General features: G+C 48.7%; 1 protein-coding gene across 3 annotated transcripts; it reads right to left on the reverse strand.

Annotated features, from left to right (window-relative positions):
* Nucleotides 1-5308: 5308 nt before the first annotated feature.
* ZIC4 (Zic family member 4) lies at nt 5309-25895 on the reverse strand. Of its 3 annotated transcripts, none has more exons than XM_054585169.1 (5): nt 25435-25895; nt 21726-21804; nt 14980-15597; nt 10076-10394; nt 5309-7967 (listed from the first exon to the last, which is right to left on the reverse strand). In XM_054585169.1, coding segments are annotated over exons 2-5 (1008 nt in total). In that variant the 5' UTR covers nt 21796-21804; nt 25435-25895; the 3' UTR covers nt 5309-7966. The 3 variants fall into 3 exon arrangements, with proteins under 3 accessions (XP_054441144.1, XP_054441145.1, XP_054441146.1); XM_054585170.1 differs by having other exon boundaries at nt 25769-25818; XM_054585171.1 differs by lacking the exons at nt 5309-7967; nt 10076-10394 and having other exon boundaries at nt 14641-15597.
* Between the last annotated feature and the right edge of the window lie 1270 nt (nt 25896-27165).

Here is a 27165-nt window from a genome sequence, read left to right on the forward strand (position 1 = left end):
GCGAAGTGGGCCGGCGCACTCGGCCACATTATGTCAAGGTTGTTGGAGATTAGTGTTCGGCCTTAATAACTAAAGCGCTTGATTTACATTGGAAAAAAAGCCCCCTCAGCCGTGAAAACAAAATCGTTGAAAGCGTGATCATTGCGAGGGCGGCCGATATCCTAATACTGGCATTGTTCTCAGCTGGGCCCAGAGGCGCCAGGCCTCCAGCGGGCCTCCTGCGCAAGGGCAAGGCCTGGGTTGCTGGCCGCGGACCAGATCCCTAACCACACACCCAGACCAGATTCTCAAAGAAAAGGTAATGGCCGGAAGTTTTACTGGGGCTAAGAAAGATAGAGTGGCCCCTGAGAGTCCACACACAGGACCTCAGCTTTCAAATAGCCTGGGATAGGAGAATTATGGGGGATCCAGAGCCTCAGACAGGCCCAATGATCTAGTGTCTTGAGGCTGGAGTAGCTCCAGCATTATTTTTCCTGGAGAGCTTTGAAGTGTCCTGGGCAAGAACAAATTTACCCACAGGTGATGGTTATTTGAGGGTAACTGGAGAGCTGAAGAAACATACAAAGGACCAGGACACATCCACTGACTTGAGTTTCCTTGCCTCCAAGAAGGCGATCATGTTCCAACCCCAATCTCTTGCCTCAAGAGGAGCCCATTTCAGCGAAGTTACAGAACTACTTGTAGTCCCTGCCTTGCATTCTCTGCACTTTCTGTTTTGTTTTCCCAAAGATGGAGGGAGGCCCACTTTGGCCTTGGTTCTGCTACCTCTGTGGGGCTATTTAAGTGCAGATGCCATTCCCCATCCTCCACCCATGAGAAGAAATTCAGAGGACAAGAGATCTGTAGTTGGGTCCTAAAAACAGGCATTTCAATATGGATATGTATCAATTCTAACTTGCAATATCTTTTGTGGAAGGAATATCTTTTGAGCTACTTATGGCAATTTCCATAAGATCTTTCCTAGAAGAAAAGGTTCAATGGGGACAAGGTGAGAAAGCTGTTAACTATTGTCTGGCTCTGAAAAGGTCCTAAGTCAACTCCTTGGTAGCTGACCTGTCAGAGGAAGGTATAAAGGCTTTATTCATGCAGTCCCTACAATGTTCCCAGCTCTCACAAAAGTGTTTATATGATTCAATTTTCTCACCTCTTTTCTTAATTAAAAAGCTGAACCATTAGAATAGCACCTGCATCCTGTCCTGACAGTGCCTGCATACTAATTCCAGAGCCTTTACAATCAGTAATTATAACATAAAATCAGAGATTGAATAAAACAGGATTTTGCTTCCAAAGCCCTGCTAATCCCCTTTTAAAAGGGCCTGGTGAAATAATTCAAAACAGTATCCGGAAGTTGGATTACTGCTCCTTTTCTCCCCCATCTTTTTACAATGAAATGATATTTCACACTTAAAGGAAGCTCTGTTTTTCCGCAAGTTTTTTTTTTAAATAAGTTTAATAAGGGTTGTTGTTTTTTTTTTTTTGGTTGGTTTGTTTGTTTGTTTTACCAATGGAAAGAATTTGACTATGGATTCTTTGCTTACTAAATGCAGTGGCAGAAAATGTAGGGGAAGTTTTTATGGCATATTCGCAACACTTAAATTTTCTCAGATGAAAGTGGGTATAATGAAATTCAGAATTGCTTATATGTATCATGTATCGGGCAACTCTCCTCATTTCTCTCAGTGGAAATAAATAACCAAAGATTTCAGGGACAGATGCCTATTTTTTATAACTTAAAAATATGCATATTTCAGGCAAAACACTCTTCACTGAGAGTCTGGGTGTATTTTTTTTAAATACTTAATGAATACATTGATGAGCACAAAAGTGGAGGCCTCCATTACACCTTGAGTGAGACTTTGTTATGGCCCAAACCAGGGACCTAGAGCTGTCTGCAGTTTCTCCCCAGTTCTGGCAAACAATGCTATCCTCATCTGGCTAATCTGATCTTTCATGGGCCAGCCAGCAGTCACAGACAAGAGAAAACTACATCATTCCTCTGATATTCTGTATAAATCATCTGATAATATTCTTTTTGTCCTACCCTTTTCTTTTTGCCATTATTCTACGACTTTGCAGTACAACCAAGACCATAGAATTTTGGTTTTTATCTTCTGCAGACATTTTTTCAAGCCTGCTAATTCACTGAGGTACAGAACCATGCATATCCCTCTTTTCCTTGTTTGGAATTAATCAATATTCTTGTCCTACTTATTGTCTCATATAGGGTCTACATTAGTTCTAAGAAAGGCAAAAATGCAGAACAATTTTCAAGTCCTCCTCTCTGATCATTTTCACATTTGATTAATTTGCACTCTGAGGTAACTTTTTTTCTTTTCTTTTTTTCTATGCAGGGCTGTTTTGTATGTTTGTAAAGCCATTGGAAGATTCAGAGGCAAATCCCAAACCTCCCCTAAACTGTCAACTGAGTTTCTCTTTTTCCTGTATAGTTTTGGGGTTCAAACTTGATAAACCTCCTAAAAAACTCTCAAGCATTTTTCTCATTGAAGATATCTGGGTAAAAAGGAAAGGCCGCCCTGATGCCCCCACAGAAACAGTGACAAATGGAACATGTTATTGTGGGATCCTCAGCCACTTGGTGACTAAGATGTTATTAATTTTTCCAGAATGAGGGTTCAGTACTAGAAAACTATTATTATGAAACAGGTGCTGATGCCTTCCTGGGAAGAATATGCTTTTTATGTCACTTTTGCCCAAATGCTCTGTACTTCGTCAACCGCCAACCCCCTTCCACACCTGGGTCTTGAAAGGCCTAACATGGGGATTCACAGTAACCATAGAGAATTATAATAAAAATAAATCAACACCTGTGCTGACCAGGCCATTCTATTTACTGCAGTGCTAGTATTTTAACAAGTTGTGGGGGCTAGTGACATTAAAATAATCAGATTTCTCCAGCTTATTTCTGTATCCAAATACACTTGATTCCCTGCATTTTTTCTTGAATCTTTTAAAAATAAATTATTGTCTCTGCTTCAGTGCCCTGCTGCACAGTGATCTGAAACACTCCCAGAACATAAATTCATGCGGTTTCAGGACCCTCGGCTAGTTTCTGGGCTCCCTGGAGAAAAACACCCTGCTACCGCCTGAGATCCCTGGCAATGCCCCATTTTCTAGGAGGATCTGGAGATCTTATTCAGGAAGATGCTACGACATGTGTCTAAAAGATGGAGTCATGTAAATAACAACAACAACAACAAGCACTTAACATGTAGATTTTAAATGCTTCGAAGGTTATCTTATTTAACCCTCAAAACAAACTTTTAAATTCTATATTACTAGATAAGGACACAAACAAGATAAGGAATGTTTCGCACTTATTCTAGGGCACAGAGCCATAGGTGGACAGGCTTGAGAGACTGGCTTCTAGCCAAAGTCTTCCCACCATGCCAGCCTGCAGTTTTTACCTGGCACTCGTATTCTAAGTCAGGAAGAGGAAGGGCCCAGTAGAAATCCTTAGCAGGCTAAGATTTCCCTCCAATTGCCCTCGGGGCGGCCACTGCGGGGTGGAAGGTGTGTAACTTCCCCAGAAGACCAGGGAGTTTGTCTCTGGGGTAAGGCTAGCCAGGGGCACTTGGGAACTAGTGGATTCAGCTCCCTGTCAAAGATCACACCGTTCGAATCTCTGCCAAAAATAGTGGTTCAAAGGAAGCCTGAGCCCTCCCAGGGGCAGGGGCGCTGAGGTGTCCCAGGGCACTTCCTCTTCCTCTCTTCCCTAATCCCTTGATTCCACCGTCCGAACTCTGACTAGACCTGCCCATCTCCAAAACCCACACGGAGGCCCCGCAGCCTCCCTCCGCGGACTGTCTTTTCAGCCCACGTCCGGAAGTGGCCCGGCTCGCCACGCGCGGTGGCCCGGGCGGCAGTGCGCCGTCCTGGGCGGGACGGAGAGGGGCAGGTGGAAGGACGCGCCTGTAGCTCCTGGCGCGGCCCTGTGGACTCGAGGCAGCCGGGCCGCGACGCGGAGAGCCGAGCCGGGGCCTCGGAAGAGCCTTGGCCGGGAACGCCCGGGTCCCTTCCTAATTCCTACTTGCTCCCCACCGCACCGGCTCTGTCGGGGAAAGGGCCTTAAGGAGTGGTCTCTCGCCAAGAGGCCAAGTTGGGGAGACCCACGCAACAGGAGAGAATCCCTCAACTTGTCCCGGAGCCACAGGAGGGGGTGCCTGCAGCGAGAGGGGCCGAAGGGGACGCTGAGCCCAGAGCTAGCGCCCCAGTGACCTCCTCCCTCGAGGCTCCCACCGACCCGAGTGTCACGGCGGTCCCAACGGCCTTCCCCTGGCGGCCGCTTTTTTCACAGCCGCACGTCGCCCTTTCGTCTTTGCGCGCTGGGGTCCCTCCCCCAACCTTGTCTTCAGCCTTGGCACTAGGAGCTGGGTCTCCAACATGTTCTATAAGGACACCCCGCATTCTGAGCCCAAAGCGGCCATCCTTTCGCGAAATGCTGCCCGGACCGCAGCCAGGCCGGCGGGAACCTACCCCTCACGAGTTGAACAGGGGCCAGCCGAGCAGAACTCCGCGCCTGCGCAATGGGAGCGACGAAAGGGGGTACCTGGGGGCCTCAAGGCTCCCTCCCTGCCGGGAAGTGGAGGAATTTGGGGCTTCTGAAAAATCTGAGATCATTTCTCCAGTGGCAGTGCCAGATAAGAGAGCCCCTGCAACAGATGCTAAACCCCACGGAATCCAGGAAAGGGTCGTGAGGGCTGTAGCCACATAATCTGAGGGCTTGGCCCTTCGCAGTCCTTTGAATATCGCTCTTCCCGGAGGGAGTGGGATCCAGCTCGGACCCTGCAGCCAGTCGTGCCCCACATACCCCTTCAGAGGTTAGGCAGGATTGGAGCCAGCCTGCCTGTGTTTTTCTTGCCTGGTTTTTTTTATTCCTGTCAACTACTAGGCTTTTCTCTGGAAAGGTAGAGGTAGTTGGTGAGAGGTGAGAGGATGCCCGGGGAGGCAGGCCTTCCGGGAAGACACTGAGAGCATTCTACCTTTTTTTTTTTTTTTTTTTCCTGTAATGGAAATCTGTTGATGAGTGCCAATGTCACTGGGGTTAAAGTGAGGGTGGGAGAGGTCTCCTCCACGATGGCCATTTTGGTGGGTCTCTCCGATTTTCAATCCCAAACAATTGGACTTCAGATATGTTCCTGTGAAGCCGAGAGGGAAAGCAAGGGAGAGGACTGGATGATGAAGCAATAACAAGACACTCAGATTCAAAAGAGGAAGAAAAACATCACATTCTTTATTTCCAAAGAAAATAGCAAAATGGAGCTCCATGTACACAAAAGGCTTTGGAGGGAAAAGCATCACATTTTAATTTATTTTTACATATTTACAGCAAGATTAAGCCACTGCTTTCAACTGTGTTTTCATTTAACAATCATTTTCCGTCAAATACTATGTAACAACTTTTTTTCTTTGCAGTTAGTTCATAATTTAGGATGCTAAGGGGACAGATGATAAATCACAAACAGCATGGGTAGAGAGGGTACTAAACAGTCTAAGGTTTCAGTCAGGTCTTTGCGTGTGTGAATTATGATTACAAAACATTTGCCTGTCTGTATAATTCACATTTATTGTAATCATTACATTTTCCCATAAATTAGCAATATAAATAAACATATGGGGACCTCAAGTAAGAGACTAAAAATCAATGTAAGATACAACATTTTGCTGCCACTATTATAACAGCATGGGTTACAGCTCGGGGAAACTTCTTACAAATCATTTAGTCAGCACATGAAGTAGAAAGACCAGAACATCCTTGTTTATTTAAACCACCTCTAAAACCACATGAAGGGGGTTTGGGGAAAGATGGACCGGGTAAAAGTTTCTTTCCTGTGTACAATATAACTTGAAGAACTGCATATGTGGATGGGAGGGGACATTTGCATGCATTCTGGGGTCACTATCTTGTAAACTGAATCTTCTGAACTCCAATTGCCACGATTCTGAAGAAAACAGGAAATCATAAGAATGTCTCTCCCCCTCATGCCACTCTCCCTTCTATTAATGGCAGAAAAAGCTTGCTGATTGCTGCTAGTGAGGAAAAACAGAAAATCATTCTATTTTTAGCAGAGATTGTCTTTTAAGGAGTAGGAAATATTAACAATAACTTGGGCAGACTTAGGTTCCAAGGATCCTGGGCAAAAATACTGGGAGCTCAAGGAGGCCCCATAGGAGGCTCAGGTGAGCTGACTTGGACTGATTGAGTGCAAGCCAGAGCATACAGAAGCCTACTTGCATGTGTCAGATACTTTGCAAAGGGTCCCTCAACATCTGCACACCTCCACAGGCCTTGGACCTGACATCTCTGCATTACTTTTGTTTTACCCTTAGCAGGACTTAGTCCTAAGTTATCAGTTAGTGTGCATGTCTTTTTTTTTTTTTTTAAGAAGTTTGATTTTTATCTCTTTAGAAACGGTTTGAAACTAACAGGGCAGACGGAGTTTGACAGAGAGGAGAACAAATCGCTGACAAAGAACCTTTTACGTTTCATCAGCGTTGTTAGGACAACAGGCAGGAATGTCTCAGATAATAACTCCCACTTCAAAGATTTCTCAACTCAATAGAGAGCGGACCATCCTTTTTATTCAACCACAAGGACTGGCACTAAAGAAGACTCCACTGTTTGATTTTTTTTCCACCATGTTTATTTTTCCCCTATTCACTGGGGTACTTGGATAAAATAAACAACATGACAATTAAGGAAACATGGACTTCTAACTTTCCAGCTATCTTCCCTGTTCCCTTGGCCTTGTGCTCTTGAGCTCGTGCCCAGGGCCAGCCCAGGCCTGAGGGGTACCATACACACTACTATAGGGAGAAGTAAGTTTGGGGAGACACAGGAGACTTCTGGGATAGAGGAGATGAATGGGCCGTGCTGGGGGCCAAAGTGGAAATGTCCGAAAGCCACAGTCTGAACTTTCCAGACTCATCCAGGTGGCTCTCTTGACCTGCAAGTCCCATTCAAATTCATACCTCCACCTTGCTCAAGATGCAGAGAGGTGCTTTGCACAAAAACGAGCTGCGGGTGCTCATTTGTTCAGCTTCTGAGGTTGCCCTAAAGTTATTTACTCCTGACCTTGCAGCCTCTTAGAGGAGCAGCCAAGGTGTGCGGAGTCCGGCTCCGCCCTTTCCCGCAAGTGTCGCTGTCACCAAAGCGCCCACCTACATTCAAATGCAGGATGAACCCCTAAACATCGGCGAGGCAGGTCCTAAGGGGGAAGTATACACTGGAGAACATAGTGACAGTATTAAATGGCGTGAAAGCAAAGGTCAGCGCGAATGTATCTTAATAGAGTGTCTGCAGTGAAGTGTGCCGCCTTTGAAGCGGCCGCTCCCCGCGCGCATTTCCATAGCGAGCCTAACGCGGCATGCTGATGCACCGTCAAACTCACACTTTCAACCCCAAAACCCAACTCTTTGAACAACCCGAGCTTGATTAGACCTTTCTCCTTTTCTTTCCCCTCTTACAAACCATTTCCTCGCCTTTAGAAACTCGCCATCAAACCCAAATGCGCCCTCTGATCACCGCAGAAAGCAGAAACAAAGGGGGCTGAGCGGCGATTCAAGCGGCCTTTTTCTTCCCTCACATTATTATCCATTTTTATTATGATCGGGAACAAGTGCCCATTCGCGTGGGTTTTGTTTACCGGAAATTAAATGAAAATGATTTAGTCCGCGTCAAACAAAAATATATACTTGTATACACAAGAAAAAAGGCCTGTTAGACGTAAATATTATGTCCTTAATGAAAAGCCTGGACGGGCTCCAGGCTCGGCCTTTCAGGATTTCAGTGCGACTTGCCCATTGCCATAGAAATCCTAACTTACCATGAAGATGCACCGTGGCGAAGAAACATTGCTTTGTGCGCGGGCCCTTTGATGTCGCAAGCGTGAGATGCGGGCTCTCAGCTGCGCCGGGCGAGATTACCTTGCGAGCAACGAGGTGGACATCTGTAACAAGCAAATGAAAAATTAAAGGCGATTAGTGACCGACCATTTTTATTTTATTTTATTATTTTGGATTGGGGACGGAAAGGAAAATGGGGACTAGAAATAGAAGAGAAAGAAACGAATCCAATTTGGGGATGGGATAATTTTTAAACATTGTCAGAAGATGCAAATTCCCCAGATGCCCTCTGCACCATGGCTGGGGAACAAGGTTTGCTGCCCACCCAGCCCTTGACCATGCAGTCGCACGCTGAGCCCTATTGCAGTGGAGCAAAGAGGGGATTGTAGTCCCCCTCCCACAAGGACACTAAAGATGTGTTGGGAAGATTCTGGGTTTTATTTTTTTGGTTTTTGTTTTGTTTTTTTTAGGGAGGGGGATAATTAAAACAGTCCCACTACAGTTGGGACATTATTTACCTGATGGAACTGTGGGGCTGCTGGGCAGGAATGATATTTGTCTAACATATCTGAAGAGGAGCGAGCAGAAAATCCAGCAGAGTGGCCGGGCCAGGGCTAGTTTGCTGGGCTCAACTTTTAAAATTAAGCTCTTTAGGGGCTCTCCCTGGGTGAGAATATCATAACTCTATTTATATCCAAATTCTTAGGGGACTGAGATGGGTCTACTCATATTTTTTCCCCCTCTTCTTTCTTTTTTCCTCCAAATCTCAACAAGTCTTTCTGGGAACCCCCATCCTCCCCAAAGGTGGCAGACTGGAAAATAGGCTCAAATTTTTCATTCTTGGAAACGACTGCAAATGCTTTCATCTTCCCTGCCCCCAACATCTGGTTCTTTTTTTTTTTTTTTGGAGACTGAGTACCCAGCACATAAAATACACATTCAATCTAGACCCATTAGGTTTTTGCCTTTAAAACATTTATTATTGCAGTTCATTTCAAAACCCCCTTCTTCACTCTTAAAAAAAAAAAAAAAAGACCAATATTGTGCGATTTTTGACCATCACAGAACTGACGCGATTTATCCAGACACTGTCACCTAGGTCGGATCCCTTTGCAGTGGAGACCTCGGCTCAGTGACGTCATTGGCTCAGTGCACTCCCACCGCCAGGCAGCCACAAGATTCCACAAGCGGAGACCGGACAAGCGTGGGAGATGAGGAGAGGGTGATTGCTCTGCGGAAGCCTCAGAACGTGGAATCTTACAGCCCCTCTAGCAGTCTTTTGTCTGTATTTCCACCTCCTGCCCCAAGTATATAATGTATATACTAAACAGGCATACAAGTAGTCTCACATATCTGTGCTCTTGGGCCAGTTCATGGGGAAGGGGCACCAAGGGGTGATGCTGAAATCTTTTTATCTCCTTTATAGAAGTAATTGGAAACATTTGGATCTGAAACTTGCATATTTTTGTTTCAAAAGATAGCTGGGTGATGGGGAATTTTAAGGAAGCAAAAGAGGAAGGAAATAGGAGGTAGTGTATAAGTGATTCGAACTTTGGAGGAGGCTCCAACTGGAAGCTGGGAAAGGAGTGGGGCGTGGCAATCTCAGCGGCCCAGGCCTCAAGGAAAACAGTTCCCATTCTCTGAACTGCGCAAGGTCTTGGTGGTCTTAGTTTTGCCACCTGAACATTCCAAGATTGCACATGAACTCTCCTAATACATTTTTTTTCTTTCTTCCTGTCTTTACCCCAAACACTAGTTCCATGCTACCCAGTCATGGCAGTGTCTATGTGGGTGTGTGGGGGTGGCGGTACTGGGTGTGACTGTAGAAAACATATGAGTACTGTATTTACATTTAAAATAATGGACATTTACCAGCATCTTCAATGAGCTCTAATTATTAGTTGCTCCCTTCCTCCCTCCCTTCCCTTCCTCCCTCCCTCCCTCCCTTCCTCCCTTCCTTCCTTCCTTCCTTCTTTTCTTCCTTCCTTCCTTCTTTCCTTCCTTCCTTCCTTCCTTCCTTCCTTCCTCACCTTCTCTTCAAGCCTCAGAGACCGGGCCTAGACTAACACTCAGTGTACGCAGAGCAGCAACCACAGCAGCAGCCCTAACACCGGAGGCGGCGGCGGCGGCAGCGGCAGGGCCAGGTGCTGGCGCATGGCTTGAGGGTGCGGCGCGGGCAGTCGCTACCCGGCCAGCGCCTTGACACACGTACCATTCGCTCAGTTCCGCGCCACGCGCCGCCACCGCCGCCGAGGAGGCCACCGGGGGTTCACGGCCGAAGTCCGAGGAAGGAGACACCAGGGCGGACGGCGTGGCTGAGTCGAAGCCAGAGCTAGGAGGCGGCGGTGAGCGCCCGTGCACCTTCATGTGTTTACGAAGGGAGCTAGGGTGCGTGTAGCACTTGTCGCAGCCGCGCACTTTGCACGTGTATGGCTTGTCGCTCGTGTGCACGTGCGAGTGTTTCTTGCGGTCGCTGCTGTTGGCGAAGCGCCGCTCGCAGCCCTCGAACTCGCACCTGAAGGGCTTCTCCCCTGGTGGAGGCAACGCAGAGACATTAGTGCGTGTGAGCCGCGGCCGGGCTCGGCCTCACAAACCTCCCCCGATTTCTCTTCCATTATGTGGTAAAGAACCAGTAGAGATTTTCAGAAACCTTTGTGCCCGGCTCCTCAGGCCCGGCACCCCCTTCGCGGCTCGGAGGGCGCCTCCCGTGCGGCCTCCCGCAGACCTCAACCCCTCCCCCTCTCCTGCCTGGGCCTAGGGGAGGGTATGGAGGAGGAGCGAGAAAGACTCCATCTTAGTTGAGTTTTCACCCTGAGAAATCCCCATCTATTCCAATTGTTTTCCTCCAAATTTTCTCCACTCAGAGCCAGAAGCTCGTCTGTCCAGAGAATAGAGTTGACTAAGGAGCTCTCATCTGCTCAATTTAAAGTTGTTGTTCCAGCCAAACGTCTCTGTTTACTGCCCAGGGGTCCACCCCAACATACCCTATTCCTGGCCCAAATTGTTTCCTAAAGTAGGTTTTGTGTAAACGCCAAGGCGATGGGATGATTTAAGGATGCGCAGCCGATGCACACGGCATGTGCATAATGTGGATCGTGCTGTAGAGAAAGGTATTCTGAGCAATGATTCACTTCAGAGGAGATTTTTACAGGAAATGGAGCCCCCTCCCCCTTCCCTTCGACCCCCTGAGGGCAAACATTTAGCAGCATTCTTCAAATCTTGCCTGAACCGTCCGGGATCCCGCTACCTACGCGCGCCACCAATGCTATTTTATTACGCTGCTCCAGCGGCCTCCTGGAGAAGCCACCGTGAGAAGCCAGCTCTCCTAGTCCCACCTGACTAGGAGGTTGATTGGCCTCCCCGGACCAGCAGGTCCGGGAGTCTGGCCTCGCCGGCCTCAGTGGAGAGGCCGGTACGGCAGGATCTGGCCCGGACAAGCAGTGCTCCGCGGTGTATCAAGCAATCGCACCCTTGAGCATGGCGGCTTCGGTGTGACTGCAGATGTTGCGGTCAGGCCAGGCGCGTCCCTGCCGACCGCGCGAGGGCCAGCGGACAGCCAGGGTGCACCCGCGAGGGACTCTGCTCCCGGTGCGATGCCCTGTCGAGCCGCGGGAAGGCGCGAGCGCGCATTAGGGTGGAAATGCTGGCCGAGGACCGAGCTCCAATCCGGGAGCTCACCGCCGGCTGGATCCGCGGGCGAGAGGGGGAAGCAGGAACCCCGAGAGCCCGGAAGCCCCGGTTCCTGCTGGAGCCGCAGATGCTGCGGGATGGAGGGGAGGAAGTGTCTAGGCACGTTAAACAAGTGGATGTCGCCGGGAGCCCTGGGTAGAGGAAACCGCTACCGAGCTTCTGGCTGAGGAGAGAGAGGTGCACGGCTGGAGAACTGTTGCCTTTGTGGTTGCTTCTCCCGCGACTTCCAGGAAAGACGGGCGCTTTGGGGACAGGTTTGAACAAACAAAGCCACTATTCGCAAGTCCTGCCGATGCTCAGGGTGAGCCAGAGGTTTGCGCCCAACCCTCGCCTCCGCGCGGCCAAGGTTTGTGAGCCGGTCACTGCGCCCTCCTCCTGCAGGACTCTTTCTAGTACAGGGGAACACTGAGCGGTGCTGGAGCCTATTTCTGGGACACCGGTACCGTTAATAAATAAATAAATAAATAAATAAATAAATAAATAAATAAATAAATAAATAAAGAGACATGCAGATTAAATCAGTGTCTCTATTTGCCTCTTGTTTTCTTCCCTCTAATCCCTGTTACTATCTGCCAAACTAAAACTTTTCTTCCACCTTCTTTTCTTTTTTAAAATCCTACAAGAACCATGCAATTCAGGGCCTGCAAAAGAAAACAAGATTTGCTAAGAAAACAGAGGGGGAATGGAATTTAAGATTGATTGTGCCCCCTCCCCGGCAAATATTACCCCTAACAACTTATCCCACTTTGTTAGCGCCTCGTTGGACATTCACGTAAAACAAAAACAATAATTTCGTCCCAGACGAGAAGAGGCGGAAAAAGGCAGGGCACTGAAGGTAATTCAGGCAGCCTGGAAGTTCCGAGGCCCCTGGGAGGCCAAGTGAGGCTGCGTCCCCCCGCCCCCGCGGCCTGTCCCCAGTTGCTGGGGGTGCCCGGGTCTCCTTGTCTAACACTAACCCGCATACCTCCCCCCCAACACGCTGCTTCCCGCCCGCTCCCTCCCACTAAGTCTGGGCTCTGAGCCCTGTGGGTGGTTGTGGAGACGCAGGGTTGGTCCAGGGCCCTGCAGCCCGCCCCGAGCAGCCTGGGCTTGGGGCTGAGGGGTGAAAGGCCCGGAGTCTCCTCCCAGAAGCTTAACTACCGAGAGAGGCCCCTTCCCCAACCCCGAGCCAGTCCTGCCCGACAAAGTTCGGCGGCGGCGGAGCAGTTCGCTGGCGCCATTTTCTCTCACTTGTGGCTGAACCGGGTCGTCGCAGCGTCTCCGCCCCCGCGCGGTCTGTTCTCTACCTCGGATCCCCAGCCCTGCCTCTCTCTACGCACAGCCTCGTATGGTGGGGCGAGGCCGCAGCGCAGGGGTCCCGGGAAGGGCGCCAGGCGGTGGGGACGGCCAGAGCGCGGCTGCTGGCCCGGGTATCCCTCGCGGCAGCACCATTGTTCTGGGGTTGCTGTGACCGCCACAAAGTGAAACCTTACGGCGTGTGCTCGGGGCAGCCGCCTCCGAAGCCAGGCCGGGGATTCAGATCTGGAATAATTTTAACTCCGAGGATCATCAGCTCCTATTCGCCACTTCCGCGATTCGAGGAAATGAAACGCCATTAATATTTGAAAAGGCAATTATTTTCCTGTTGAATCGAGAACTGTCTTCATGAATAATTTGCAGTGAGGTCTATTGCCATTTGAGAAACATTTTGTTGGTTTTCTCCCCCCCCCCGCCCTTTTCATTATTTAGGGGAGGGGGGTTGAGAGAAACGCCTGAGTAGACCAAGAGAGGCTCTGTAGATTTTTTTTTTTTTTTAACTCCAGCGATAATGAATCAGGACTGCCAGTGGAAAAGACGCACTTAAAATTCTGTCCTGAATAGAAGTAAACCTGAGCCAGCCCGGGCACACTGAACTTGCTTCTCTGCTGTAGGTCGATTGCACTAAGAATTTAACCATTTTCTGCTTCACGGACTTCAAACAGTAGGCCGGCAAAGAGCAGTACAAGTTTGTTTGTTTAAAACTCCCCTGTCATTAAAAATGAGTTCCTTCTCTGGCTCAGGATTGCGTGTCTACCTCTGCGGTGCAGGACGCCAGGTTGTGGAGTAGCCGGCCTATGGGCAGTGATCAATTCCTCACCTCTTTCCGCCTCTCCCCTCCCCCGATGAAATTTTGAGGTGGGGGCGGAAGGGAAAAATGCTCGGGAGGGAGAGGCATCCTAGAAACAGCTCCGGAAAACCATACGTTTCCACACATGCTCCGGAAATAAACTGAGAGACGAAACGTGGACTTCGGTCTGGCCTCCTCGTGTGCTAAGGTCCTGGCCACCGACCTTCCCCAAGACTGCAGGGTTTGTAGGAGAATGCGGGATTTACCAAGCTTCTTTCCCAGTCATTTCCAGCCTGGGGGAGGTTTTTTTTTTTTTTTTTTTTTTTGGCTCTAATAATTGCCAATTATTTTCACCAATAATAGAGGTGAGTAAAGCAGAGGCCAGGGAGTATAAGTGGGGCACCAAGGTAGAACACCGGTCCCCTTACCCAGCCCCCATTCCCCCACTCCCAATGCAAAAAGAAAAAAAAAACAAAAAATCACAAAAACAAACAGAGGAAGGAGGATGATAACTTCTCAAACTTTGGGGGGGGGGGGCAAGAAAACCCTAGCTAAGTAGAGTACAAACATCTGGCTGCTAAACTAATTAATGTAACTTCACAGTCTGTTCTGGGAAGTGTGAAAACTTTCTCCTTGCAATTGCATTAATTAGAGATGCTTCTGGCCAGAGAAGTTCAACTTTGCAGTCGCTTGCCCTGGCTCCTTTTCTTTCTGTTAACTAGAACTAACAGATGTGGTTGACACATGTCCCCATTTCACTTAACAGCTCGGTAAATGACATTTAGGGCGATGAGTCTCCTTGGATCTCTGCTAAAGCAGAAGGGAGGGTTTCTCAAACGTCCCAAGTGTCGAGTCATCAAGGCTCCAAAACTGGGCCAAAGTCAGGGACGGACCCCAAATCCTAAAGAAGGCACGTAGGGCCTGAGGACCCTCAGTTCAGATGGCGATCAGGTTGTTAGGCTGGAGAAGTGCTCGCCAAAGAAACCAGGAAAAGTTAAATTGTTCCTATGTCTTTAAGACTTTGGGAAACAGTGCTATTTTAAATACCTTAAAATCAAACTCAACCAGCATTAAGCACACATTTGCACGCCCAGAAACCCAAGCACGTTCATCCTCACTCCCCAGAGCAGAAATACTATATTATCCTCTGCACTCTCAGCTTTGGGAACTTCTGTGATTCTAATAGAAGGGTGTAATTAATATTTTATGGACTTGGCTCATGGAAACACCGAAATATCCCCCCTCTCCCCAGATGGAACTTGAGGAAATCCAGCCCGAGGTCCCGGAAGAGGCCGCCTGATTCCCCAGAGGATTCTTCTGAGATAGTACCGAATACTGACCTGTGTGAGTTCTTTTGTGTATTTTGAGATTTTCTGATCTAGCAAAGACCTTCCCACACCCCGGGAAAGGACAGGGGAAGGGCTTCTCGCCCGTATGCACGCGGATGTGATTTACAAGTTTGTATTTGGCTTTAAAGGGCTTGCCCTGGCGCGGACACTCCTCCCAGAAGCAGATGTGGTTGGCCTGCTCCGGGCCGCCGACGTGCTCCACTGTGACGTGCGTGACCAGCTCGTGCATGGTGCTGAAAGTTTTGGAGCAGAGGAGCCGGGGCGCAGGGCCCTCCGCCGCCAGCCACTTGCAGATGAGCTCCTGTTTGATGGGCTGGCGCATGTAGCGGAAGAAGGCGCCGGGACCGTGGGGCGCGGCGAGGTTCATGGTCAGGTTCATGTTCCCGTAGCCGTGCAGGGCCGCGGCAGCTGCCAGGGCGTCGCTGCGGGCCACTGGTCCCGGCGCGAAGGGTTCGGGCCGGCCGTACATTTCTCCGGGGAGCCCCAGACGCAGAAGTCCATTCAAAGTGCCGCCGGCGGAGGCCTGGGGAGGCTGTTCTTGAAGGCCAGGGAACACCGAGGGGCTGGAGGCGGCAGCAAGTTGGGGGCCATGGTGTCCGAAGCTACTACCTGTTGTCGAGACAAATAGCGAGAGTGAGAACGGGTGCCTTGAGCCGAGCGTTCCACCTGGCCCGGGGGGCCGGCCCAGCCCAGCCACACCACGGCCTCTGCCTTCAGCGCGGAGACCTGGAGCCAGACAGCGGCGGCAGCAATCTGGGTAGATCGCGCGAGGCTGAGCGCCTCCGCAGAGACTGGGCTGGGTGGCTGCTGGGTAGAGCCCCCTGCCGCTCCATGAGCTTGAGAGGGATAGATGGTGGCGGCGCGGCAAGTAGAAGGGACGGTGGAACTCGCAGTGCTGAGTCTGTGGACTGTTGGGAGTCCCTGGGCTCTGCTCCAGAGAGGTCCAACCTGCCACCCAAGCACGCTTCGGCGACCAACTCCCTGGGGCGCTCGGGGTCCCAGCACCCTTCGCGGTAGTTGGGATGAGGGGAGTGAGGATGTTGTAGGTGGTGGTGGTGGTGGTGCTGAGGTGCCTGGGCCATATATACTAATTTCAGCGCCCAGCTCCGCTGGGAGTGGGCGGCCTGCTGCATCCGGGCTCACACTCCCCGGAGCTCTCTCTGTCGGCCAGTTCAGGCCACCGTCACCTGACAGTGTGGAGGGAAAGAACAACCACAAAAAAACTTCTGCAAAGTTTTTGGGTTTTTTCCCCCTTCAAGTTTTAGATTGTGACTCCCCCCCCGCCCCCCCCACTCTGTCGGTCTTGAAAGCGTACTTGAAACCCGTACACTACAGACGCTGCAGCGGGGCGCGTGAGGACATGAATAGAGATTCGGAGCTGCGGCCGGGGCCCGCGGAGAGGAACAATCGCCTAGGTCGCCCATTGGCCTGCCGCCCGGCCCGACGTCAGCGATGACAGGTCTCGCCGCGCGCGGACACAAACGCGCACACACACACACACACAACTGCTCCCGCTCCTCCTCCGGCCTGGCCCCCCATCGCCCCTCAGCATGTCCTGCTTCTACTGCTCATGCGCTCTGACCCGAGCACGGATTCTTTTCTCTCCTCCAGAGCCTCCTCCCCCTCCTCTCCCTAAAGCTGGGTGGATCTGCTCTTGGAAGTTAGTGGGTCTTGATTATGCCTCCGTTCTCCACGACTTTGGGGAGGGGATGTTGCGCTGCACACATCCTCTGGGCAGACTTAGTGTACCCAGCCTTGCCTGGGCTGATGGGCAGCGCCTGCTGCACAGGGAAGGTTTCGGCGGTTTGTTCCAGGAGCAAGGAGGAAAGGCAGTTGCACACTAGGCGGCCGGGAGCGAAAGAACTAGACTAGCAGCCCTTGAGCCTAATTTTATTTTCTTTCTCGAAATCTCTTTCTTTCTCACTCTCTCATATGCGCGAGCGCGCGCGCACACACACACACACAAACACACACACATACACACATACCCCTCTTCCAAAGCCCAGACCACATCACGCCTTCCAACTTGTATCTTTTCTTCTCCCCTCCCCCCTCCCCTTCTCTTCACTCCTTTGCTCCCGTTTAGTCTCTGCAGTGACTCTTCCAGGTGCCTGGCGCTCTCACGGAGGCTCGAACCCTAGAATCCCGCCCTGACCAGAGCCAGAAGTGGACCGGAGGAGGGGATGACCTGGAGAGCCTGTCTTCAATCCCACACTGGCCTCCAGAGAGGAGCTTAGAATCCCCCCAGCCACAAATCACACTGACCCGTAGACGGACTGGCCCAAGAAACAAAAGGGAAGGTAGCAAAAAGGGACACTTCCTCACTTCCCCGTCACTCTCCGTCAGGTCTCGAGCTCTGTAAAACCGTGCCGCCAGACGGAGCCTTTGGGAAGGGAGTCTTAGGGGGTCACTTACACTCTCAGCCCCCACCACTTGTTGCCCGTGGCCAGAGTCTCTGCCTCCCTCATGCTTGCTTTTAGGACTCTGAGCAGAGTGGAGGCCACCTTACCCTGCCCAGGCTGTAAAGAGGGACTGTTGGTTCATGGCCTCCTATGGCAGACGCCCTCTCAAGTTTCGGGTTCCACCGTCCTGGGGTGGGGGGTGGCAGGTCGGAAAAAAAACAACAACGTTCATTTCTGGTCCAGCTGAATGTGGCATAAAACGAGGAGGAGGGGTGAATCCTTTGTGCCCACCTGCTAGGGCCGGCTGCATCGCCTGGCAACTTGAAGGGCTGCTGGCCTTTGTCTTTAGCCAAAAATGCCAACTTAAGTATTTGGGCTTCTCTGGTGGCCATTGAAAGCATCCCAACTCAGAGAAAAGGTGTTTTAAGAGGTTTTAAGGCTTGAGTAAAAGACCTTGAACCCCTAGCCAAGGTGAAACATTTGGACAGATTACAGGGAACTCTGACTCAGGGTTCATTGAGCTGCCCCACCCACTCCCAGCAACAAGGTCTAGTTTTATACAGATAATGGCCAGTAAATAAATATTTCTTTTAATTTTAAAAAATAACTTATTTATAAAACTGTCAGATTCTTTGAGACTTTCTTCTTCTAATTCATTGTTTCCCTTTGGGGCACATTTTAGTGAGTGATTAACTTCTGCAACAATTTCCCCTAGCTTTGACAAATGCAGGTCTTTCAGCTCCTCTAGCCAGAGGAGTTTAAGGAATGCTACCAATAGATGCTGTGTTAGCATTAAAAAAAAAAAAAAAAAAAAAAAAAAAAGTTGAAGGAGAGCATTTGACAACCCAAACCTATCTGTTCTTGAAACCAAGGGCTTCCACAGCAGTGCTGAGGCTAGACTTTGAGGATTTGTCTGCTTTCCTGGCTTTTACCCTCTCCCACACAGTCATTTTCTGGGATTCACCCCTCTGCCTATAGGTACCTCCTCCCTTTGCCCTGCCCTGTTTTCCTCCTTTTTCCTCCTTCCTGCCCTGTTTTTTCCCCCTTCCTCTAAGCTGGGTCAGGCATGATCTCTATCTCTTGCGAGGTGTTCCTAATCTCAGTGACTGGTTTCAAGGCTTCCCACTGCGCAGGTGTCTGTTGAATGATGCAGTTTTCTAGGCCAGTAGGGGCTGAACCCATGCAGGGCTCCAAAAATAACAAAGATCAAAACTAAAGACCCAAACACGTGTGTTCCTCCCTGGGACCCCTTGCCCAGCTGTTTCTCCTAAGCATCCCTTAACACAGAGCTTAGTCATCTCCTCCTGTAGCATTCAGACTTAAGTGCAGGGCACATCTGCAGCAGTTGAGCAACTAAAATATTTTTTTTTCCCACCTGAACTTAGCTGATCTACAGCCTACTGTTTAGATGTTTGTCAAAGTCACCACCCATTTTGACTTCCATTAAAAATCTGGTTTGCACAAAAATGTATTTCTTAATATAAACACCGTCACCCCGCTTGCATCACAATCTTTGCATAACTGTACAGAACAAAGGTATTTAAGTCATTTTAGTCTGTCTACACTTTTTGAACCCTGGTGAGTCTAGTGAATTTTAATACTACTGTGTTTGTTGCCCACCTTCATAATACAACAAAATGATAACTTTCCATTAGAAAGTGGTGAAAATAAAGATGCTTTTTTTTTTCTCATCCAGGTTTGCAGACTCCTTGAATACTAAGCACTAACTCTGTGAACTCCAGGAATAAGAAGCAGGGTTTTTGTACACAGACACTGTTGGTACACTACACGCTCTCTCTCACCAACTTTACCTTGAAAAGCTTTGAACATGTGTATGGCTTTCTGTGCCAACAGCAAAAGGGCAGATACGTCTGATTCAGTCAAATTCACCAACAGTTACCTGGCCCCGTGGAACTCCCTCCCAGATGCAGCCTTCTCTTGAAGCACTGAAAACATCTGGACCCATCCTGGGCTGATGTTTCTTGAGTAGTCAGGGGGTCAGTCAACCTGCAGGTCAGTAAGGTTGCCTGATCCTTGCAAGTTCCTTGGAGCCGCAAGGTTCACTCCTTGTTTGGCTAAAGATAGCAATGGGACCAGGCATTCTCCAGCAGGGATATTTCCCGAGGGACAAAGATAGGGAGGGAAAAAGATCCATTTTACCCACTACTATTTATAAACAGGGAGCTTTGGGTGATGCCATAAAGGGTCTTCAAAGCTTATGTCTGGAATTAGCACCACAAAGCAGTATCCAGCTACCACAAAAGACAGGTGGGGCACCAAAGTCAGGGAGGCCTATTTTAGTTTTTAGAGACATTCCTTTTAGTCTCTCAGTGCCAGGTAGCAAGGAGTTCAGGTTTCACTGACAATTGCTTGGGCAGGCTGAGGAGTAGTATCTCCCTCGGTGGTGATCAGAATTTTCCTTTCAGAAAGTTATCTCACCACACTTACTCCCAATACCAAAGGTTTGGCTAGAGTATTCTTTTCCTTACCATTCTGGGGTTTATAGCATTACTGAATCCACTTTCCTGCTTGATTTGCAGAAAAAAGACATATTCTGCAGTCCAGAATCTTTCAGCAGAGGTCAAAGAAGTTCTGGAGCTTTCATGGGGACCTGTTTGAAGAACATTTCACCAACAGACCCTAAACATCCCCCCAGTGCCCAGAATCATGCCCTCACTACCCTTGTTTATCCCAGCCAGGCCAATGCAACAGCATCAACTAAGCTGATTTTCTAGTCCTGTTGTATAGAAATATGACATTTGATGGTGCTACCATCTGCCAGAGAGCTCCTCACATCAGTGGCTCAAATGAGAAAAATGCCTGACCTCTCCCTTGGAAATGAAAGAAATGAGGGAAATTTCAGATCCATAACTGGGCTATTTTTCAATTTTGCTCTCTTAAACAATGCTAAATGATGATTATCTGTGTTAGGTTATGCCCAACGCAGTATTCTATTAGCTAAGTGCTACTGCACAGAGCCTGGCCAAGCATAAGCCTTGTTGCATGGACGTTCTGTGTCTAGATCTGCAGTGATTTGTTCTATTTTTTGTTTGTTTGTTTGTTTCTGACCCCAAACTAGTTACCACCTTTTTACCACCACAAAACTAGTGCCAAATCTCTTCATCAGATTCCTTATTACCACCCCCAAATGTCTTCAGCTTTTCCTTGTTACCACCCCAAACTAGTGCCAAATCTCTTCATAGGCTATTATTCACAGACAGACTTCAGGATTCCTGCAGTGAGAGTTTGTCCCTATTCTTATGGGAAAGTAATTAAATAACTTGAGCCCTCAGAAGCCGCTGTATGTCCAGGCCCAGATTGTACAAAGGAGATGAGATCTATCAGAATTTTGGAGACATTCCTCCCCTTTGCTATGTAAGTTGGGGCTTTAATCATCATTAATGGAACGGACTATGCAAGAAAATATATTTGGATAGAATTTAATTTTCAAGCAATGATTCTGCAAAACATCTTTCAACAAAAGATTAAAAGCGTGGCTAAGAGATCTTTCAGAACAGCATTGAAGAATTAAAGTAACTGAATTTACATAATAGCCACACTTCTCTTGAGAATTCTGCCATCAAATCATCCCAAAATAATAGAAGAGAGCCATTTCCTGAGTTGTCATTTAACTTTTGTTAAGAAGGTTGCTTTTCCTACCAACAAAGAAGCATCTTGGGGGCAACCACCAGCTGGTGGTGTAGTTGAAATGAGGAAAACTAGATGCCTGGAAGGGGAAACACCCAACCCTAAATCATATGCTTATTCTAAATGGAATATTAAATTAAATTGTTCACAATGAAGGCATTCCTGACCAAGCGGCTGTCAGTCACTCCCTGTTCAGACACCACATTGTGGGAATGTCATCACCACCACATTGCAGAAGGCTGGTGTCCCTGGTAAAGATGATGCATATCATGTAAACCCCATCACCAAGATCAAAGTCTGCTTCTTTCATGGAAGCCAATACATGTCAAACCTCATTCCAATCAAATCGTCTGGAAATGAATTCAAGATGAATATGTCATAGAATAATGTGACAGTGGAACTGGAGAAGGTCAGGGGTGGTTGTTTCAATGAGAGAGTCATCAAATATTAATTCTAGAATGTCCAGATGAGTAGGCATTGAGGGAGGTTAGTCAGATACTGGTGGGATGTTGAGTAGCTGATTTGTGTGCAAATGCATGAAACACCAAGGTGGTGTTCGAAGTTTCATTTCAACTTAGGAAACATCCCCAAACACACAACCAGTATAAGCAAAAGATAAAACAAAACTTCTAACTTAAAAAAAAAATAACTTCAACAAAGCAGTATTGAAAAAAGATCTTAACTTACTTGAGTCTTTCAGAGCGTTTCGGTAAAGTCGTAATCGTTTCCTCATCACCAAAGAAGTCTTGAATCTCATTTTCTGAGCCTGTTAGGGGAAAAAAGAAAGAGGGACAGTCACTAGTTGAATAATTTTATATATGTTTGTAAGACAAAATTTTGTGGCCTCCATGTGTAATTGAAAGAAAGTGTTGGTTTGAAGAGTCTTTCAGTCTTTTTCGAACATTTTCAAATTTGGCAGTGAAAAAAAAAAGGGAGAACTTTGCTGGAAACTTCCTTTATTTATTACAAAACCATGTATCTTTGATAAAAATATTAAAGTCATCATCCCCCAATAAAATTTTTATCTGAAACACATTTGTTGATCTCCTTTGCAGGTACAATTAAGAACCTTTTCAGTCAGTCAGTCAGTGTTCAAACATCTCTAACTTTTAGAATTTGAATTTATTTAATGAGAAGCCTCCATTTTTTAAAAGTTTATTGAGTTTAGTGAGATGTAATGGAGAAGGCTGGGAGGCAAGCAGATTAAAAATTGAGTTGTAACTGTTGAAACTGGGAGGAAAGGAATTTCTTTGCAGATGTTGACGTCCTGTTCTGCCCTGGTGGTGCAGAATCCCTCATATGGCTGCTTCTCCCAGAAGCCATCTCTGGTTGATTTTTTTCAAAGTTAATATAAAATTCCCCAGATTGGGGGGGGGTATCATTTCTGTCATCTGGTCCTGGTTGTCTTATTTCTTATTAAAGAAAGTCAGAAACAACCTGTTCCCTCCTCCAAGATATTTACATACTTTTCAGATTCACTTTGCTCATAGAACTACCAAGCGACCTCTTAAAGCCTGAAACCCACCCCAGCGACCTCTGCATCTGTCAGGAGAGGAAAAGCAGTAGAGCAGCAAAACAGAGGCAATCCACCCAGCCCCAGCCTTCAATTTGGCCTAGAAAGACAAACAGTCATTGAAAAGGTCTCAGGCTGGACAAACACAGCAAGCCCTCTGTCAATGAGGAAGTCTGCTTGTCTTGACACTCCAGCCCACAGAACAAGCGGTTGTTTAACTTGTTGAACCACAGGCCAAATGCAAGTGGGGCTCTGCTATCTCAAAGGCTTTCCAGTTCTCTACATTCAAAGATCTCTTTCTCTCTCTCTCAACCCCCAACCCAGGCTTGAGCTAGCTTGGTGTTTTCACCCTTTCCTCTCCCTTCTTTTCTAGATCTGAGCCTGAGGAGTGGGGACTCGGGTAGCGGGGTAGACTCACCGGTTCCCAGAGGGTTTTATTTATTTTCAATTCCCTTTAACCAAAAGGCATTCATCCCCAAAGGTAATAAGCTTCTTCCCGCACAAATCAGGAGAGAAAGGAGGCTCAACTTTGCATTCCTACAGAAGAGTGGCATGCTGGGTGTCTTTACTCTAAAATTTCTTCATGGTAGGATATCTGGTGTGAAAAACATCCTGGTTGTTTGGAACTAATAGAATTTACTTCTTGGCTTCTGAAGAAAATGGGTGTGAATTTCCCTGGAGAGGTCTGTTCACCCACAATGCTGCCCAAACCCTCCATTTAAGAGGCCTGTGTCACTTCTACTCCCGGGTCCTGCAGTCTTTTGTGCATTACAAACCCACAGGCATGCAAACAAGTGTTGCAGAGGCTGGACTTCAGACAGGCAACTGGGACCTTAAACTGCTCTCTGTATCAGCTCCATCACCAGCCAGTTCAGGGAGCAAGGGTAAATATCTTCTCCTTTGGTTCATCCTCTCACCCTACTTAGCAAGCTACTCATCTCATTGAAGGAGGGGTGAGCGAATTGGGGAGTGAATCCAGCAAGGTCCCCTGGGCCTCTGAACCTGAGATCCCCACCAATCTAAGAATTTAAAAGCCTTAAAAATGCTAGATATGGTCCCCCTCCCCCAGTTGATCCTGACTTATCTTCTCATGCCAGCCCCCGCCACTGACTCACTAGTCAGGAGCACAATCTGGAGACTTATTAGAATTTGCCTGCTTTTCCATACCTTGAGAGGATGAGGTGCCAGTGAACCCTAGTATATTAACCGTGCTGGGGGAGAGCCAGGAGGGTAGGCCAGTGGGTACATGCAAAGGCACAATTTTTCTTTGAGGAAACTCAGGCTGCTTGTTGTGGGGTCACCTTAGTCTGTGTAGCTTATTCAAGGTCAGAGGTCACCTGCAGCCTGCTTCCCAAGCTAAGGAATCTAGCCCCCAAGCCTTCAATGCTGCTCCACACTGATTAACCTGTAGGCTCTCCCGAGAAGAAGGCATGCTCCCTTGTCCACCATAGCTCGGCCAGCGCGGGTGCAGAGCAGGTGCCCTTGTAGATGGCCTAGGAGCTCCAAAGTCAAAGCAAAAAGGACTCCCCTCTTTTATCAGCTGCACCCCGCACCCTCTGTTTCCCCTCCACCAGGCCCTCGAATACCAGGAAGTTGGGATGCGAGGATGGGTCTTGTGGCAGCCTTTTCTCATTCTTCTGTTCCCTAGAGGGAAGATCTCCGGTTTCCTCAGCCCGGGGCTGAAGGCTAGGCGACTTCCGTGTGTCCACAGTAGAGTTTGTATTAGTCGCCTGAAGGACCAGCCTGAATATTTAACTATCCCTTGTAACAGTCGCCCCCCGCCCTCCAAATCTGCCCACGGCTAGATGGAGGAAGGGAAGGTGGTACCTCCCTGTGGGTTGCTGTGCCGCCAATGTAGTCTGAAATTTTCTCCCCAAGGGAGGAGAAATATGACCTGGGAATCCAAAGGGGGTTTCCTGGCAGATGGTGCCAGCCCAGGTGCAACCTCTAAGTCCCTTCTCCATTCCTAAGATCTCGCTAGGTCTCAACCGTCCCCATGGACCATTCATCAACCCCAAGCTTTCCCCGTCAAGCCTTTGAGGTAGTGCTAGCTTTCACAGCCAGACCCCGTTCGGGCCTCTCTTGCCCTTAATTTACAGTGTCCCTAGTCGTCTAGGGCAGTGCCCAGAATCTTAGGTGGCTGTGGCCTGCTCCCCAGAGAACTAGTCCTAGCCTTCGTTTGCACTCGAGAGAAAGAAAGCCAAGTCCCAAACCCAAGACAGGCGGCGCGCAGAGAGCGGATCTTAGCGGTCAGCGTCCTGAGGCAGGACCAGGAAGCGCGAGGGCAAGGATCCAGCCCCGCGGCTGACCCAGCCAGCATCCGCGGTCACGTTGGGGCGGAGAAGTTCCATCATCTTTCTGCCAGCCAGGCTAACTTGGCTTCTTTGACCCTGGGGAGGGGAAGCCGAGTTCCTCCTGCCATCCTCCTAGGGGCAAAGCAGAGAAGCTGCCTTCTCGGGTCCCGCTTACTCGGCGCGAGGGAAGTTCAGGGCCACTACTCCCCTTCCTGTGCTCACGGTGGGACACCCAGACAATTTACAAGGAGATGAGGTAGGGAGGGCGGACCGGCAACCAGCTGCCCTTGGTCCCCTTGCGGGTGGGAGCTCCATTCGTTCCCCTTGCCCTCCTCTCCTGGGGAGAAGGAATGGACTCATCCCTATCGCTGCCCCAGCGCAGAAGGGCCCCCTCCTCCCCTCCCTGTCAGTGGGGTGGGGCCACTATACACGGTTGGGGGGCTAAAGAGGGAGGGGATTGGGGAAGAAAGTCTAGAAGGGCCTCTCCCCTAGTGGGGTTTGGGTGCCAGTGGTCCCGATAAGAGAGCTTGTTAGCCAACTGCTGAGGGTACGTGTCCTATCTGTTTGCCCCCTGGACTCACGCACTTACCTCGCTCCACCTGTTGCTGGGATCGCCTCATTTCTGCACATCACTTTGGGGTGGCTGAGGGGGGACCACAAACCCCTCCAAGCCTCTCTTTTGTGGTTCCAGTGAGGCGGTCATCCTTCATTTCTCTTTTTCCAGCTTTCGGGGAGCAGTTAGGGAATGTATGATGAAGCAGAAATGAGCCGTCAGGATGATATTTTAATGGCTTATATGTCACGTTGGTGCATGTGGCTTTGAACTGGAGCCGCTTTGGTTTCCTGCAGAGAGCGCCGCAAATCCCACTTGATAACTTCTACAACCCACAACTTTTTCCCCCTCCCCACACATTCACTCTTACCCTGTATATTTGGACGCGTTTCCTAAAAAACACTGTCTTGTCAACGTCCCCATTGGATTTTCCACGGACTGGAGAGGAGAAGACTGACTTTTCTTTTTTGAAGAATTATTTTTCCTCTCCCCCTCCCAACGACTACCCTTCCCCCTCATGTTCCCTCCCTTGGTTTTTTTTTTTTTTTTCTTTGAGAGGGAGGAGAGGTGGGTTCAATGTTTGTTCTCCCTAGTGAGAGCAGTACAGCCTCTAGAGAAAACTTCTTGCAGATAAGGTTTTTATAACCACATTGGAGCAAGGATCCAGCCTCCCCTGATAGGCAGTAGAAAACACTTTGTTCAAAAAAAGGTACATCCAAGCCACTCAAAGTGTATAATTTTTTTTTTAAACCACCCCTCAAGCCTGAGACCTTTTCTTTCATTCCCCATCCCCGGTCCAGTCAAAGTTGGTGGGGAATGCCTGGCTGCTGCACTCAGACTTGTTGCTGGGAACAAAACATTTGATTTTTGTTTTATTCTTTCTCAAATGTCTATTTCCCAGCACCAGCGCAAATGCTCGGTCAGGTCCCTTCAGACGCAGGTAAACCATCCCAGATACACAAGTCGAATTTAGAGCCCGGAGAACCCAGTGAAAGGGCAGCTCAGCTGGTCAACCCCAGGCGAAAATCTAGACGATGAAAAGACCAGAAAACCAGAAAGGCGAGGAGCAGCCAGCGCGCATCCTGCCTTCTTCCAGCCTGTGCAGCTAGCTAAGGCGGGAGACAGGGCAAAACAAATTCATTTTCATTTTCCTCTCTCCCAAACACTGGTGAGTTTTCTAACTGGGCCGCCAGTGAAAGGATGAGTTGAGGTTTCTTTGTCTGCGAAAAGAGTTTAGGGCTCCGATTCAGCTGCAAAGAAGCCAAATGAAGTTAGAAACAAAGAGCAAATTGAAGGATTCCGACTCTTGGCTTTTTGTGTTTTCCTTACTAGAAAATAATTAGACCTAATGAATATGCAGACACTTGAGCTAAACCCTCAGCCCGGGCTGCTGGGTTTTAAACAGAGCTGCAGAGAAATGCAACCTTTATCCCCGAAACCCCGGCATCCGTGTGCATTTTTTGAAATGCATAAATGTTACTCGCCTTAATTGATTGAGTCACGGATTTTTTTTTTCCTGCTTTTAAGTGCCATACTCTTCTACCTTTCAACAATCATTTTAATATATGGTCAATGGCTCTTTGTGGACGAGACAAAAAGCAACTACGCGCAGTTGTTGAATAGACTTTGCGCTGGGCAAAGACAGGTTAATCGAGGGCCGCATCGCGAAAACAAGCGAGTGTTGTATGTTTGCACTGAATCCAAATGTCTGCATTTTCCTAACTAAATCAAAGGGAGTGTTATTTCTTTTTCTGCTCACTCATCTGA

This window comes from Pteronotus mesoamericanus, unplaced genomic scaffold (assembly GCF_021234165.1).
Source record: "Pteronotus mesoamericanus isolate MK-2021 breed Mesoamerican mustached bat unplaced genomic scaffold, CSHL_Meso_final contig_82, whole genome shotgun sequence".
NCBI classification, from domain to species: domain Eukaryota; kingdom Metazoa; phylum Chordata; class Mammalia; order Chiroptera; family Mormoopidae; genus Pteronotus; species Pteronotus mesoamericanus.

Excerpts from the sequence above, each read along its gene's own strand:
- ZIC4 (XM_054585169.1), bottom strand. The coding sequence starts at position 21,795 with ATGAGATTCAAGACTTCTTTGGTGATGAGGAAACGATTACGACTTTAC. Across the intron at positions 15,598-21,725 it reads AAACGCTCTGAAAGACTCAA|GTAGTAGCTTCGGACACCAT; the intron begins GTAAGTTAAGAT and ends TCTCGACAACAG. Across the intron at positions 10,395-14,979 it reads ACACAAAAGAACTCACACAG|GGGAGAAGCCCTTCAGGTGC; the intron begins GTCAGTATTCGG and ends TGCCTCCACCAG.